Below are 16,609 nucleotides of genomic sequence, written 5' to 3'. Positions count from 1 at the left end.
ATGGCGAACCTTGGCACCCCAGATGTTTTGGAACTACATTTCCCATGATGCTCAACTTCACTGCAGAGTGCATGAGCATCATGGGAAATGTAGTTCCAAAACATCTGGGGTGCCAAGGTTCGCCATCACTGTTTTAGGAGAAAGATCAAAGCCCTTCTCTTTTGCGGTCAAAGAAGAAATGGTCAAACAAGCGCCCAGAGGCGATTCGGTTCGCATGTGCATCGCTATATACGTTTTTCACTCACTTCTGCTGGACCCTGATAACCATTGGTCCCTGCTCCAGTTCTACAGGACTTCCACGCAAGCTCTACCCTGCCTGCAGGTAGCTTGTGCCTCCCTCTTGGTGCCATCCACCCTCTGTACCACCTCCAGGGGGCGGACTGCGCTTAGTCGCAACAGCGAACCGCTCTCGGCCTTGGTAAGTAGCCTATTCTGATAACAACCCAGAAGGTAATAAATATTAGCCTGAATCTGTGTTCCATAATGTATGATAAAGAAAGTTATATTGTTCAAGGTATCGTTTAGGCACAATTAACATTACTACAAGTTCCCAATAAGATAGAACATTTTCATTTTATATTAAAATACAGGAGTACGGATTTGGGATTTTCTCATCACAAAATTTATAGCACATCATATACATTTTGTTTACGATTTATTGGTTCAATGCTCTCATTATACAGTTTTGTTAGAATTCTTTACATTTAAAAAAAAAAAGATAAAATAAAAAGTCCTCCAAGCAGGACCTAATGGATAAAGATTTTTTTTTTTTTTTTTAACCAATAATGTTTATGACCTAATTATTTTTTTTCACTCCAAGTTATGCAATGTACTTAGCACAAAAAGTACTCACACACACACGTACACACGCATGTACTTACACACACACACATACATAATATCTCTGGATTTTCACAGAAAACCCAGTAGTGTCCACCTAATGAATCTGTCCACAGCTAATTACAGGAGGCCAAGCTGGTTTATTGGGGAGCTGCAGTCATTTCTGGACCTGACCAAGTACGGCAAAGTGGTCACGGCATGGGTCCTTCTGGCTGGAATGTTCTGGAGTATTCCTGATCTCAGGTGCTGTACAAATTCAGAGTGCTGGTGACAAAAACTAGGAGAGCTGTTATTACTGGAGGAGGACCTGGCATGGCAGCAGTCACAAGGACGACAGTTCTGAGAGTGTCGGACACTTCAGACATTCCCTCTTGGAAAGGCCAGTTTTCTCAAGAGAGGAGAGGGACTGCAGCTCAATTTAAAACAAAAAATAGGGAGGATCTTAAGACTGTGTGTGAAAGTATCTCAAATTTAAGTAAAAGAAAACTTCTTAAAAAAGAAGCAATTTTTTTTTTTTTTTTGTAAAAGCTTTGATTCATTTTAAGACAAAAATTGGATGACCAACATCTTCGAATAAAGCATCGTCTTCACAAAACAAAAGACAAAAAAAATAAAAAATTCTGGGCAGGAGTCATTTAAGTGGAGCCCCCTTTATTCTGGTCTCTGCCCTCCAGCGTGGGAGGAGGCAATAGGCAGCGCCCGTTTCTTTTGGGCTGCGTTCACTAGCTCCAGAGGCCGGCGTAGTTTCCGTGAAGACCCGTTGGCAGAGGACCACCTGCTACGAAGAGCTTCGTTCCAGACGAGTCATAGCAGTGGGTGTAAACAGCATTTGGGCAGCAGTCAATGTCCGAGAAGTAGTTCCTCCACATGTCGTTATGGTTCTGTGAGAAGAGAATAGAGGCAAAGTCAGATCAACTATAAAAAAAGGTGCATGTCAGAGCATAAAAAACACAACACGGTATACACAGTATCTATCAAAAGTGAGTACACCCCTCCCATCTTTGTAAATATTTTATTCTATCTTTTCATGTGACAACACTGAAGAAATGACACTTTGCTACAATGTTGTGTAGTGAGTGTACAGCTGGTATAACAGTGTAAATTTGCTGTCCCCTTCAAAACAACAACACACAGCCATTAATGTCTAAACCGCTGGCAACAAAAGTGAGTACACCCCCAAGTGAAAATGTCCAAATTGGGCCCAATTAGCCATTTTCCCTCCCCGGTGTCATGTGACTCGTGTTACAAGGTCTCAGGTGTGAATGGGGAGCAGCTGTGTTAAATTTGGTGTCATTTCTCTCACACTGGTCACTTGAAGTTCAACATGGCACCTCATTGCAAAGAACTCCAAGGATCTAAAAAAAAAAAAAAAAAAAAGAAAAGAAAGAATTGTTGCTTTACATAAATATGGTCTAGGCTATAAGAAGATTGCCAAGACCCTGAAACTGAGCTGCAGCACGGTGGCCAAAACCATACAGCAGTTTAACAGGAGAGGTTCCACACAGAACAGGACGCGCCATGGTCCACCAAAGAAGTTGAGTGCACGTGCTCAGCGTAATATCCAGAGGTTGTCTTTGGGAAATAGACGTCTAAGTGCTGCCAGCATTGCTGCAGAGGTTGAAGGAGTGAGGGGGGATCAGCCTGTCAGTGCCCAGACCATACACCACACACTGCATCCAATTGGTCTGCATGGCTGTCATCCCAGAAGGAATCCTCTTCTAAAGATGATGCACAAGAAAACCCGCAAACAGTTTGCTGAAGACAAGGAGACTAAGGACATGGATTAATGGAACCATGTCCTGTGGGCTGATGAGACCAAGATAAATGTATTTGGTGTCTGGCGGCAACCAGGTGAGGAGGACAAAGACAAGTGTGTCTTCCCTACAGTCAAGCATGGTGGTGGGAGTGTCATGGTCTGGGGCCGCATGAGTGCTGCCGGGAATGGGGAGCTACAGATGATTGAGGGAACCATGAATGTCAACATGTACTGTGACATACTGAAGCAGAGCATGATCCCCTCAGAGCATGATCCCCTCCCTTCAGAGACTGGGCCGCAGGGCAGTATTCCAACATGATAACGACCCCAAACACACCTCCAAGATGACCACTGCCTTGCTAAAGCAGCTGAGGGTAAAGGTGATGGATTGGCCAAGCATGTCTCCAGACCTAAACCCTATTGATCATCTGTGGGGTATCCTCAAAACGGAAGGTGGAAGAGCGCAAGGTCTCCAACATCCATCAGCTCTGTGATGTCATCATGAAGGAGTGGAAGAGGACTCCAGTGGCAACCTGTGAAGCTCTGGTAAACTCCATACCCAAGAGGGTTAAGGCAGTGCTGGAAAATGGTGGCCCCACAAAATATTGACAATTTGGACAGTTTCACTTAGGGGTGTGCTCACTTTTGTTGCCAGCGGTTTAGACATTAATGGCTGTGTGTTGAGTTAATTTGAGGGGACAGCAAATGTACACTGTTATACAAGCTGTACACTCACTACACAACATTGTAGCAAAGTGTCATTTCTTCAGTGTTGGCACATGAAAAGATAGAAGAAAAGATTTACAAAAATGTGAGGGGTGCACTCACTTTTGTGAGATACTGGTACAGTACATTTACATTTCTCCATATTTTTGCTCATTTAAAAATGCTAAAAAACACAGAAAATCTTGCTCTGCCAGAGATCCAGCTGAAATCAGAAGCCTTACCACCATTAGAAGGAATTCTGTAATCAAGCTGGGAAGAACTCCGACAATTCTGCTTGGAATTTCAGTGCAGCATACGCATCTCCCCACGTTAAAGCGGAACTATACTCGCCTTTACTCAAGTGTTGATGTGTCCCAGAGCTTCCTGCTGGCAAATTTAAAGCGGGGGTTCACCCCAAAAAAATTTTTTAACATGACATTCAGCCGAGTTGTCAGAATGACAATCAGCGGTTTTTTATTTCAGTGCCGCACATACCGTATTTTCACCGCCGCTTCTGGGTATGTAATCTGCGGGACTGGGCGTTCCTAAGTGATTGACATCCTTCCGACCGGCGCATACAGCGCGTCACGAGTTGCCGAAAGAAGCCAGACTGCGAGTCGGCTCTATACGGCGCCTGCGCACCGACGTTCGGCTTCTTTCGGCAACTCGTGACGCGATGTATGCGCTGGTCGGAAGGATGTCAATGACTTAGGAACGCCCAGTCCCGCAGATTACATACCCGGAAGCGGCGGTGAAAATACGGTATGTGCGGCACTGAAATGAAAAAAAAAAAACAGCCGATTGTCATTCTGACAACTCGGCTGAATGTCATGTTAAAATTTTTTTTTGTTGGGGTGAACCCCCGCTTTAAGTATTTTCATTGGCTGGGCTGAGATGAAATTACTATGCATTTGGATAAATGTTCTGCCACCCGCCCCCCCCCCCCCCTCATAATACTTACTTGAGCTCCATTTTAATCTAGCAATGTTGCACGAGAACCACAAAGTCCAGGGACTCTCCCTTCTGACGCCATTGGCTCCCACTTCTGTCAAATTCAGTGAGCCAATGAGGAGAAAGACGCAGCTGAGCCACGGCTCAGTGTCTGAATGGACATGCAGCGCAGCGGCTCAGCTTAAAAGAGTATTCATACCCCTTGGAATATTCCACATTTTTAGGTTACAACCAAATACGTACATTTTATTGGGAGTTTATGTGAAAGATCAACAGAAAGTTGCAGTGGAAGGAAAATTATAAATGTTTTTCAAATGTACTTAAAAATTAATATGTGAAAAGTGTGGTGTGCATTTTTACACAACCCAACCCTGCTTTCAACTGCTCCACAACTTTCCCTGAACTGTCTGGCGTGTTCCTTGGTCTTCATGATGCTGTTTATTAACCAAGGTTCTCTAACCAAACTCTAAGAGCTTCACAGAACCCCTGTATTTATACTGTATATATAAATTTACACACAGGCGGACTCCATTTACTAATTAGGTGACTTCTGAAGGTAATTGGTTCCAATGGGTGTAAAGCAGGGCTGTGGAGTCGGAGTCGAGGAGTCGGAGTCGGGGGAAATTTTGGGTACCTGGAGTCGGCAAACAATGCACCGACTCCGACAAAAAGTTATAATTAATGACTTCTCTACTGTAAGAATCAAGACCAATGCATGCAGTGCCTCACGTAACCGCAAAACGAACACGTTAAGTGACCGTGAAGAAGCATGCTTTTCATGTGCTTCACTATATGGCACGCAACGCACAATTAGGAGCTGCAATACTTATACTTTCCATAGTGTTGTGTTCTGCTTTTACAGGGAACGCATGTTAGAGAACCAGTAAGTGTCCAAATAAAAAAATTCCAACAGGAGTTTTATAAAGCACTAAAAGAAGTTGAAAAGTATGATCGCTCATCAAAACTTACTGTTGAAGAAGCCATCCTTGTTTATCCAGAGATCGTTAGTGATGTGGCCAGAATAGTTACTGCAATGCCACCCACCCAAGTCAGTGTGGAAAGATTATTTTCAGCCCTAAAAATAATAAAGTCTGACTTAAGAGCCTCTATGAAAGAGGATCTGGCAGAGGCAATTCTCTTCCTTAGAACTCTACATTGAATTGATTTGCATTTGCTAAGCCTATAACTACATTTCAAGATTAATATAAACCATTTCTAGGTTTTACAGATTTTGTTTTTGGTTCATTATAGATAAGCTTTGTTTTTGTTCTAAAACAACCAAATAATGTGGTTTGTATTTTTGAACTGGTAAAGATCCTGTTCCTGATGTTTATGCCTGCTGCTACTATCCAGTCACTTGATTGTTTTCATTGTGTTTGTCTTTTGCTTAAACTGTGCAATACAGTAGACTGTTGGCTTCCCAGCCAGTAGTCCTGTGGTAGGTTGCGTTTCTTTCCCTCAAGGAATGTATAAAATACATTCGCATATTAATACAGAGGAGTCGGAGTCGGAAGTACATAAAACTGAGGAGTCGGAACATTTATCTACCGACTCCACAGCCCTGGTGTAAAGGGGGGCTGAATGCACGCCACGCGTTTCAGAGATTTGTAAGAATTTTAGAAAACCATTTATCATTTTCCTTCGACTTCCCAATTATGTGCCACTTTTTGCAATACAAAAATACAATACATTTTACGTTTTTGGTTGCAACATAACAAAATGTTTGCGCAGCGCTTTACAATATAAAAGGGATACAACAGTTACAATACAATAAAATACAAGAAGATTAAGAGGGCCCTGCTCAGAAGAGCTTACAATCAAATACGGTGGAGCAGGTGGTACAAAAGGTTGTAACTGTGGAGAATGAGCTGGTGGAAGTGGTAAAAGATTAGTTGAAGACGTGATAACTGACTTTACTACACTTTAACCACTCCAATACCGGGCACTTTCACCCCCTTCCTTCCCAGAACAATTTTCAGCTTTCCGTGCTCTCACACTTTCAATGAGAATTGCGCGGTCATGCTACACTGTACCCAAATTAAATTTTTACAATTTTGTTCACACAAATAGAGCTTTCTTTTGGTGGTATTTATCCAACACTTGGTTTTTTATATTTTGCTATTTAAGCAAAAACAAAACCCCATTTTCTAATTTCCGCTTTAAAAGAAATCCAATAAAATCGAATTTGGTCATAAATTTAGGTCAAAATGTATTCCGCTACATGCCTTACGTAAAAAAAAAAAAAAGGCACCTGTTGAGTGTATAATAATTGGTTTGTGTGATCACGGACAGCTGTGCGCAGATGATCATTGGGACATATGATTTTACTATGTGGGGTTGACACTGTTGTGGGGACACTGGGCCGGTGATCAGTGTGTAAAAAGCTGAAGAGAAAAAAAAAAAAGAAAAAGCTCATACTGATCACTGGCCGGTTGCAACGACTCGCTCTCCCTCGCCTCACTGACAACTTCCGTGTAAAGAGAGGAGAGCCGATCACCTAGCAACCGCCTCTCTATTTACATCACACGACGGCTGTGATTGGACACAGCCATCATGTGATCAGGAGGGCCAATCACAGAGCCCTCCTGCTGATCTGAGATGTACCGTGTCCGGGTGACACAAAAGCATCGGGAACGCACTACTGGGCGGGAAAGTGGACGCACGATCCCGCTTCTTTTGAGGGATGTTCTTGAACGTCCACTCAGGAGAAAGCACCCACCCGGCCGTTTATGTGTCGTGGAAAGTGGTTAAAAGATGTAATTGTGTTTGCCCAGCTTTAAAGCAGAATTCCAATTTAGTTTTCATTTTTTAATCGGAATAAATAGTCCAGAATATTGAAAAATTAATCAAAAACAGCTTAAAGTGAAATACTCCCTCTTTAACCTGGCGCTGCCAGTTGAATAATAGTTGGCGTCTTTCAATCTACTTCCTCTGATCCATAGCCAGTATGAGCATACCTACCTGGAAGTGCATCATAACGCTGATCGCAATCAATGTACGAATGCACCAAAAAAATAAAATGTTTTAGAGTCATTACTTATACCTGCATATGTGCAGGGGGGGTTCCCAGGTAGAAGTAGTTTGAAAGATGCCAACCATTATTATTATTATTATAACAGAATTCAGATAAAAAAAAAAAAAAGTGTGGCCAACATTACACAGACGTCTCCCACAAAAATGACAGCTATGAATTGTTAGTCTGCAGTAATCCCATGTATTCCAAGCACACACAGGTGAGTACTTACCAACCAGCCTTTTCCTGTAGACAGTTTCAGCATCTCTCCTCTAGACTTTGAAGGCTGGATACTGCCAATAGAATCATCCAGAAAGCTTTGAGCTCGAATGTCATAGAAGAGGAGGGAGCCTTGTCCAGTCCCCACGGTGATTATATGTTCATAGAAGCTCACCGATCGGATACCTTCAAACAAACATATTAAGACTTTAGTAAGACAGCAGAGCAGGTTTGGAGTTGGCCATACTGAGATCTGAACCTTTACTGAAGGGTGACTTCACGTTCACAAGATTATACAATACACCAAGTTTAGGTTCAATTGATTTGTGATGAAATAAAATTACCGTACATACTCTAGTATAAGCTGACCCGAATACAAGCCGAGGCACCTAATTTTACCACAAAAAAATGGGAAACTTATTGAATCGAGTATAAGCCTAGGGTGTCCATGTGCATGCCTCAATGTGCCCATGCCTCACGTTTAACATGGGAGTCTATGGAAGGAGTCCCCCGGCTTTGAAAAATCAGTGCTCCCCAGCTGTAGGTCCCCAAGGCCCCTTTTACATGTGCCGCATGTCCGCATTTTCATCCATCCGTTTGCGGATGAAAACGGGACATACATTGGTCCCTATGTGATTGCATGTGTCAGCGGATAAACATCCGCTGACACCCGTAATCACCCGCCTCCGCAAAGCTCAGATTTTGCGGACGGAAGAAAATACTATTTTTTCTTCCGTCTGCGGATCGGATGAACGGTCCGTGTTCATCCGATCCCCCCCCCCCATAGGGGAAAGCGGAGAAAAGACAGGGTGGTCCCTGCACAGCGTGCAGGAACCGCCCTGTCAGCCGACGGCTCAGCGGGGATTTTACGGAGGATCCCCGCTGAGCTGACGGACACACGGAGGTGGATCATTACTGATCCGCCCCGTGTGAAAGGGCCCTTAGACAACAAACTTTGCACACTTGTAGAGGAAGAATGGGGCTAAATGTGTGCCAAGTATGGGGTCCAGGAGATCAGGCGCAAAAAGGTGACGAGTATAAGCCAAGGCGGGCATTTTCAGCACAAAAAAAAAAAAAAAAAAGTGCTGAAAAACTTGGCTTATACAGTAATTCAACTTCTTCAAAAACATTCAAAGTGTTATTTTAGGCTCACTTTTTTCTTTTATTGGATATCTTATACGCCTGCCAATATCTTAAAGGGGTCGTAAAGGTTCGTTTTTTTTCACCTTAATGCATCCTATACATTAAAAAATGTCAATGACACCCCCCCCAGCCCTCTTATTTTACTTACCTGAGCCTGTTCACCTGCTGCGCTTGCCCCTGACACCCTCTTCTCCACTCAGTCTGGCCGTTGATTGACTAGACTGGATGTATTGATAGCAGTGCAGTCATTGGCTCGCTCTGCTGTCAATTACATCCAATGATGCGGCGCATCGGGGGCCGGGGCCAAGTGATAGTCTGCGGCTGTATCACGGGAGCGCACCCTCAAGAACAAACCCCCATGGGAGAGAGATCCTATGATGCGGGAAGGTGCCGAGACAGTCGCCGAAGGACCCCAGAAGACCAGGATCGGGGTCACTGTGTGCAAACCGAGCTGGACAGTGGTGACAAGTATAACATGTTTGTTATTTTTATTTTATTTTTTAAACGGGAACCTTAAGAGCCGGTTCACACTGGGGCGGCACGACTGCAGGGGCGACTCGGCCAGATGACCTGAAGACGACTTCCAAGGCGACTTGCAAAATTACTTCTGTATAGAAGTCAATGCAAATCGCCCCGAGTCGCCCCTGAAGTCGTACAAGAACCTTTTCCTAAGTCGGAGCGACTTGCGTCGCTCCTATTAGAACGGTTCTATTCACTAGAATGGGACGCGACTTGTCAGGTGGCTGCGTCGCCTGCCGCGTCGCCCCAGTGTGAACCGGGTCTCAGTGTCCCTTTAACTTCTGTCCCAGCTTCTTGAATTATTCCGTCAATGCTTTCAATAGGGTTGGACACGTTGTAGCATTGACAGATGGAATGTGTTGTCACAGCCCTCACCAACTGATATCAAGTTTGGCTGCTTTTCAGACTGCTGTAGGAAGGGAGTGTCAATCATTCCTGTATCTCCTCTACAGCCTGAGAACATGTGAGGTCTCTATGGAACAAAGGAGCTCCTGTGAGACTTCAGCGAAAGAGAGGTCATAGCCCTCTGAGTTGCAGGTAGAAGAGAAAGAACTGAATGGCGGTGTGACCACCAATTAAAAGCATAGTTGTTAAAAGTGACACGCGCGGTTTATTGGGAAATCTCCATGTCACTGCACAACTGCAGCAAACTGCGCTTCTGTTCAGTGATACGAATGAAGTGTCTGTCTGAACATTAAAAAGTGTTCGTGTTTTTTTTTTTAACAAAAAGGGGAGCAGTGTGATGCAATAAAAAAAAAAAAAAAAAAAACACCCACATCACACACCCCCTGCTGTACTGCTCTGTGGCCCATAACGCTGCAGGGAAACTAGACTCCTGTGATGGGGCCCCCAAGTGCTACAAACTGCAGCAGTGGAGAGTTTCTTTGTTGAGATCAATAATTACTGCTGCACAGGGGCGTACCTAGAGCATTTGGCACCCGGGGCGGATCCTACATCTGGCCCCCCCCCCCCCCCCAACGTTTACCTGGAAAAACACCCACAATTTTTTTTCATGTTTTCAAGAACATTTATTGCACGAATTTGTAAACTTTACATCAACTTAAAAAAAAAAAAAAAAACATTGGAAAATAAGTTAACTTACTTAAACCTATTTAAATTATTTATAACATTTATTGAACAGATAATACTGCTTTTTTTTAAACAAAACCATAGCATAGCAAACGCCTGGATTCTGCACGTGTCTACATTCTGCACACTGTAAATCGCACGTGTCTACATTCTGCACACTGTAAATCGCACGTGTCTACATTCTGCACACTGTAAATCGCATATGCCTACATTCTGCAACCCTCCCAATCAGGTCAGCTACAGTGTTACACTATACACATGGCAGGGGGTGGCGGACACAGGAATCACCCCCCCAAATCAGGGCCGTCTTAATAGCATCATGGGCCCCTGGGCAAAGCAATGCTCTGGGGCCCCTACAATAGAGACAATGCAGGTAAACTTACATCAAGTAGGTAGGAGATATCTAGGGTGTAGAGGGGTCAGAGTGCTGGAGGGATATCTGGGATGTAGAGGGGCAGCCCAAGGAACAGCTGCTTTGGGGAAAGAGCAGGGGCCCCCATGCAACTGGGGCCCCTGGGCGGGGCCCCTGGGCAGTGCCCAGTGTGCCCTCTCATTAAGACAGCCCTGGGGCAGCTACATACAGTGCTAGTACACATGGCAGGGGGTGGCGGACACAGTAATCACCCCCCCCACCAAATCAGGTCAGCTACATACAGTGCTAGTACACATGGCAGGGGGTGGCGGACACAGCAATCACCCCCCCCCCCCCAAATCAGGTCAGCTGCATACAGTGCTAGTACACATGGCAGGGGGTGGCGGACACAGCAATCACCCCCCCCCCCCAAATCAGGTCAGCTGCATACAGTGCTAGTACACATGGCAGGGGGTGGCGGACACAGCAATCACCCCCCCCCCCCAAATCAGGTCAGCTGCATACAGTGCTAGTACACATGGCAGGGGGGTGGCATACACAGCAATCACCCCCCCCCCCCCCAAATCAAGTCAGCTACATACAGTGCTAGTTGTGCACATGGCAGGGGGTGGTAGGCACATGTGCTAGTTGTACACGTCAGGGGGTGGTGGACACATTAACCCCCCCCCCCCCCAAATCAAGCCAGCTACATACAGTGCTAGTTGTGCACATGGCAGGGGGTGGTGGGCACATCAATCACCCCCCCAAATCAGGTCAGCACACACAGGGTGGCAGAGCAGGCAGACACACTCCTCCAGGCTCTTCTTCATACAACCCCTCCCCCCTCACCACTGTTGTCCACCCTCAGGCTCTCAGACTCAGCCTCTGCTAGGGAGTAACTTGGGAGGTCCAGATGGATTCGATTCCTGATCCTGCCTGTGTCTGTATGTGAAAGCAGCAGCCGAGCCGCCCCAGCGGAGAGAGATGACAGACACAGGCTGAGGCTGCAGTGGTGGGTGGAGGCGGAGCTAGCAGGAGGGAATTCAGTCAATAAAACGAGTGGACGATCTGGACTAGTCCATTGCGGCCGCGGCGATGGGGGTGTTCTAAAAAACACCTAAAGGGAAATGGAGCAGCCAGACCCAGCAGGGATGCCTTGGGATGATTAGACAGTATCACCCGACTTGGGTATGGAGTGCACCCCACATAGTGAAGTCACTCGGCCACTGACACCCCTTCAATGTGTGGCACCTGGGGCGGACCGCCCCCGCCGCCACCCTATTGGTACGCCCCTGCTGCTGCAGGCACATAAGCACTTCCAAATAATTTTGCGCTAAACAAAACCTTGGTAACCATCACGTTGTCTGTGCTTACCAAAGGGTTCACAAGCAGACTGCAGAATTTTGTTTTCAAATCATACTGCCCCTGTCCGATGGTATGATTAATCGTTAAAAAAAATATCGAGATCACAATTATACAATACACCAAGTTTAGGTTCAATTGATTTGTGATGAAATAAAATTATCGTATATACTCGAATATAAGCCGAGGCACCCAATTTTACCACCAAAACTGGGAAACTTATTGAATCGAGTATAAGCCTAGGGTGTCCATCTGCATGCGTCGCATGGTCACCAGTCATCTCTATGCTTCCTATCCGGCACAGGGCGATCCTTTCTCCGGGCCCCCGATGGCACGGGGGAGCCCGGAGAAGCACCGGATGGTGGCGGGAGGGGGGTGATGTCCCCTCCCGTCGCCTTATGGTGCGCAGGATCGCCGCCGGAACACAATGATATCTGAACGATGCCTCTAGCGGCAGGCATCATTCAGATATCACCGCACAAAGTCCAAGACGTCATATGACGTCCACCCAGGATAGGAGATCCCCTTTGTGGAATTCATATGACTATGGGCCGGTAATGAAGTGGTTAAAGAGGAAGTAAACCCTGATGGGTTTTTACTTGCTCTTTATTTCCCTGTAAAGTTAAAGCATAATGGGCTAGTGTGCATCGCATAGTAGCCCATTATGTGTCACTTACCTTAAACCGAAGCCTGCGATGTCACCGCTGTCCCCACTAGCAGCGAGCGTCCATTTACACCCCTCTGCCTTCTGGGGATGCGAACTCCGGCTCTGTGACTGGCCGGAGTCGCGTAACGTCACTCCCGCGCATGTGCGCACCGCCAGTCACAGCATGACCCCTGTTTATAAAGTGCGCCGTAGACAGGCACACGGCTCTAATGTAAATATCTCCTAAACTGTGGAGGTTTCTGAGATATTTTCAGCACCTACAGGCAAGCCATAATTTAGGCTTACCTGTAGGTAAAAGTGGTTGTACCATTTCTCTTTCTTTACATCCCCCCCCCCCTTTTCTTATTATGTAGTGTTGGTTTTGTTTTTTGCGATTATGTCTGAATAACTTATTTGTGTTATTTTAATGCTGTGATATTCTTTACATAAAAATAAGAAAAAAAAAAAAGTTTGATCCAGGCTATGACCACACTCACCGCTGCCCTGTTCCCTGCAGTACACCGACTTGACGTTCTGTGGGGGCTGCCGGGGGTCCAAGAAAGAAACATGACCCTGCGATCCCACCGCATAGACCGACCACTCCAGGCCATAAGACAGGCACACGTTCTCTCTGCAGTACGGTAACTTGATGGAGAGAAGCTGCACAAAACCAGAAATCATAGCAATCAATACATGTTTATATCCATACAGGACGACATGCCAGTTAATGCATTCATGCAATCTCGTTCTTAGGCCGCTTTCACACTGGGGCGCAAGCGGTAGTGGTGCTTTACCGTAATTTTTGTGGAGGTATGAGGCCGCTAACGGGGCACTTTTAACCCCCGCTAGCGGTCGAATAAGGGTTAAAACCACCCACAAAGCGCCACTGCAGCGGAGCTTTGCCATCGGTTCGGCCGCGGTGCCCGCTCATTTCAATGGACAAGAGTGATGGAGGAGAGGTGCACACACCACTCCAAAGAGGCTGCTTGCAGGACATTTTTTAACGTCCTGCCAGCGCACTGCTCCAGTGTGATAGCCTCTCAGTACGCTTTGCAAGCGCTATTTGTAGCGTTTTTGCGCCTCAGTGTGAAAGGGGTCCAACAGTTCAAAATCCTAAAAAAGACAACAAAACTGGATCATAATATCCGATTTATGCAAAGCACTAAATCTATGTCCAACCTTACATTCTATGGAACTTACTACTTCACCAAGTACTCGGCCAGTGACGGCGAACCTTGGCACCCCAGATGGTTTGGAACTACATTTCCCATGATGCTCGACTACACTGCAGAGTGCATGAGCATCATGGGATATGTACTTCCAAAACATGGGGTGCCAAGGTTCTCCATCACTGTACTGGGCAATTCTTCTGCCATTAAATAGATCCTGTCTCTAGGTGAAGCTGAATTTCCTCTGTAAATGGAAGCAGCGTTATATTTGCCTCTCCAGTGGGCGTTGCATTGAAAATTTGATCTCTTGAATAGATCTGGCCAGGAGAAAAAATGCCACCCAAAAGAGGGACACTCCGTATTGGATAGAAGTGGTACCAACGTCTCTCCAAAAGGGCAAAATTCCAACACAGTGCCTGCTGAAGAGCCAAGTATAAAGCTCCTTCCTTTACAGAGCACTGTGGCTCTCTGTTGTAGTACCCGCCTGCGCTGTACCACTAGTATGTCACACTGAGGCTTCTGCTGTGCCCTCTGATAAGGGGAGTCATGGCTCTAATACACAAAGGTATGGCAGGCTGACAAGATTCTACTCTTCATAGAAAAGCAAGGTGAAAAGGCTGCGATTTTAGTGACTGAACTTTGAAGATAAATGTCTCCACAGTGCCTTCAGTTAGCGGATTGGGGCTTGTTTTCACCCTATTGCTGCCAGAGCCATTTTTGCATTTTAAAGCTTAAAGCGGTTCTAATCCAGAAAAATATAAAAATCAAAGGGGAGAAGGAAACTGTGAAAGCAGGATGCACAGCATAGTGTCCCTCTCCACGTTAAAAAAACAAACAAAAAAAAAAAAAAAACACCTGGTTGATCCTGCCTATTCCGGTGTCCCCTATGTAAACTGACCACAGTAATCATGGCTGCTGATCCATGATACCATGCTCAATTTACGTATCTCCGTCATCCCGCTGCTCTCCTTTCTGCCCTTCTCCCTGCCCGTCAGCTCCAGTGTCTGATCAAAAAAAAAAAAAAAAAAAAAAAAAAAACTGCCCCATCCCTCCCGCTGCCATTAAAATCAAAGAAGATTGCCAGCCCCTCTATTCTACAAAGCTTTACAACACTGTACTTCTTTGTTTAAAAATCCCTTTTTTAGATAATTTCTCTTCGGTCACCTTACCCCTGGCTGCTCTCTCTCCCACCTCCATTCCAAGGGCTACAGCGGAAGGGGCTGAGCGAACAGCGGAGCGGTCACGTGACCTCCCAGATGACGTCAGAGGGGGATCTCAACCCCTCCCGCTGTAGCCCTGGATGTACACTGAGCCATGCATGCGCTGCTCAGTGAACAACCTGGGCACAATGCCGATTGATGAGCAACTCTGGGGCGCAAGCTCTTGCAGCAATTCCCACATAGCAACTGTGAAAACTATATATATATATATAAAAAAAAAAAAAAAAACAGGGCTGCGGAAATTAACGATTAATTCCTCGATTATTCGTTAATTTCTTTGATCGAGTACGATCGGCAGATTGAGCTCCGCGGTCTCGCCCATAGGAAAGGCTGTGGCTTCGGCCTAGCTCCAGAGCCGCGGCCATCGTGGTACACGGCGCGGTGGCCTAGTAGCGGCACGCCGACGTCATCGTCTGCTGCAAGTGTGCTTTCCATTCTAGGAGATGTGTGGACATTACGGGGGAGATATGTGGACTTTACGGTTATAATTTATCGAAATCAGTCGATCGATTAATCAATTATATATAAAATATATATATATATATATTATATTATTTTTTTAATCGAACATGAAAATTGTAATCAGTAACAGCCCTACAAAAATTAAAATAAGGATGCCTTCAGAAGTCAGATTTTCAGTCTGTCTGGAAACAATGACATAATCCCTTTTCCCCGGTTCCAATTTCTGCTCTGCCACATTGCATAGTGGTTGCGCTTTAGGCTCCATTCACACCTAGGCAGACAAATTCGCGGCGTATTGTCCGCCTAGATGTGCCCCAGATTGACCCCCTCTATGGAGATGGTTCCCATCTCCTAGCCGGACGCCGAAAGCCGCCTGAAAAAAAGGTCCGGGACCTTTTTTCAGGCGGCAGGCGTTCAGCGTGGAGATGTGAACCATCTCCATAGAGGGACATGTTTTCATCCCTCTGGCGGCAGCGGCGTAGCACTACAGGCGTAAAAACGCCTAGGTGTGAATGGGGGCTTAATGCTTTATCTTCCAATGCACTTCTGACTTGTTGAAAACAATGCACTCCCTGAGTGGCTGATCTCACATAATTGTGCAGGTTTTGCTGAAAAAATAAAATAAAACAAAAGTTACCTTAGCTAGTGTTTGTTCCGCTTTCCACAGGTGAAAATAACCATCCAGGGACACGGCACCCAGTTCCTGAGAATAATATACTTCATTAAGAAACACAGAAATGTAGAAACATACCAAATTTATAAAAAGTACAGTATTTCCATTTTTGTTATATACACACACACACACAGCAGTGGATAGAGAAATAAATCTCCCCCTTTAAAATGATCACATTTTGTAGCTTTGCAGCCTAAAATGAAGAATAGAGGTCGACCGATATTTCGCCTTTTTTAAGAAATCGGCAACGGCCGATTATTAACCACTTCAGATCCGTAGGACGTCCTGGGACGTCCTCCACTTTGAGCGGCGATATCTGAATGATGCCTGCAGCTGCAGGCATCATTCAGATATCGCTGTCTTCAGCTGGCGATTCTGTGCACCAGAAGAACGATCAAAGCGGCGGTTCCGCCGCTCGATCGTTCTTCTAGGCAGCGGGAGGGGACGTCCCCCCCCTCCCGCCGCCATCCGGTGCTTCTCCGGGCTCTCC

The 16,609-nt window shown here is 45.7% G+C and overlaps 1 protein-coding gene across 1 annotated transcript in view; it reads right to left on the bottom strand.

The window, feature by feature from the left end:
- Window positions 1-554: 554 nt before the first annotated feature.
- DCAF12 (DDB1 and CUL4 associated factor 12) overlaps window positions 555-16,609 on the bottom strand; it is a 46,247-nt gene continuing 30,192 nt past the window's right edge. The window contains exons 6-9 of the mRNA XM_040336037.1: window positions 16,084-16,149; window positions 13,093-13,255; window positions 7,498-7,670; window positions 555-1,721 (exon numbers count right to left, since the gene is read on the bottom strand). Of these exons, the coding sequence (XP_040191971.1) occupies window positions 1,563-1,721; window positions 7,498-7,670; window positions 13,093-13,255; window positions 16,084-16,149 (561 nt within the window). The 3' untranslated portion in view covers window positions 555-1,562. The remainder of the gene's footprint in view (window positions 1,722-7,497; window positions 7,671-13,092; window positions 13,256-16,083; window positions 16,150-16,609) is intronic.

This window comes from Rana temporaria, chromosome 1, assembly GCF_905171775.1.
Source record: "Rana temporaria chromosome 1, aRanTem1.1, whole genome shotgun sequence".
Classification (NCBI taxonomy): Eukaryota; Metazoa; Chordata; class Amphibia; order Anura; family Ranidae; genus Rana; species Rana temporaria.
This window is presented reverse-complemented; position numbering and strand designations above follow the sequence as displayed.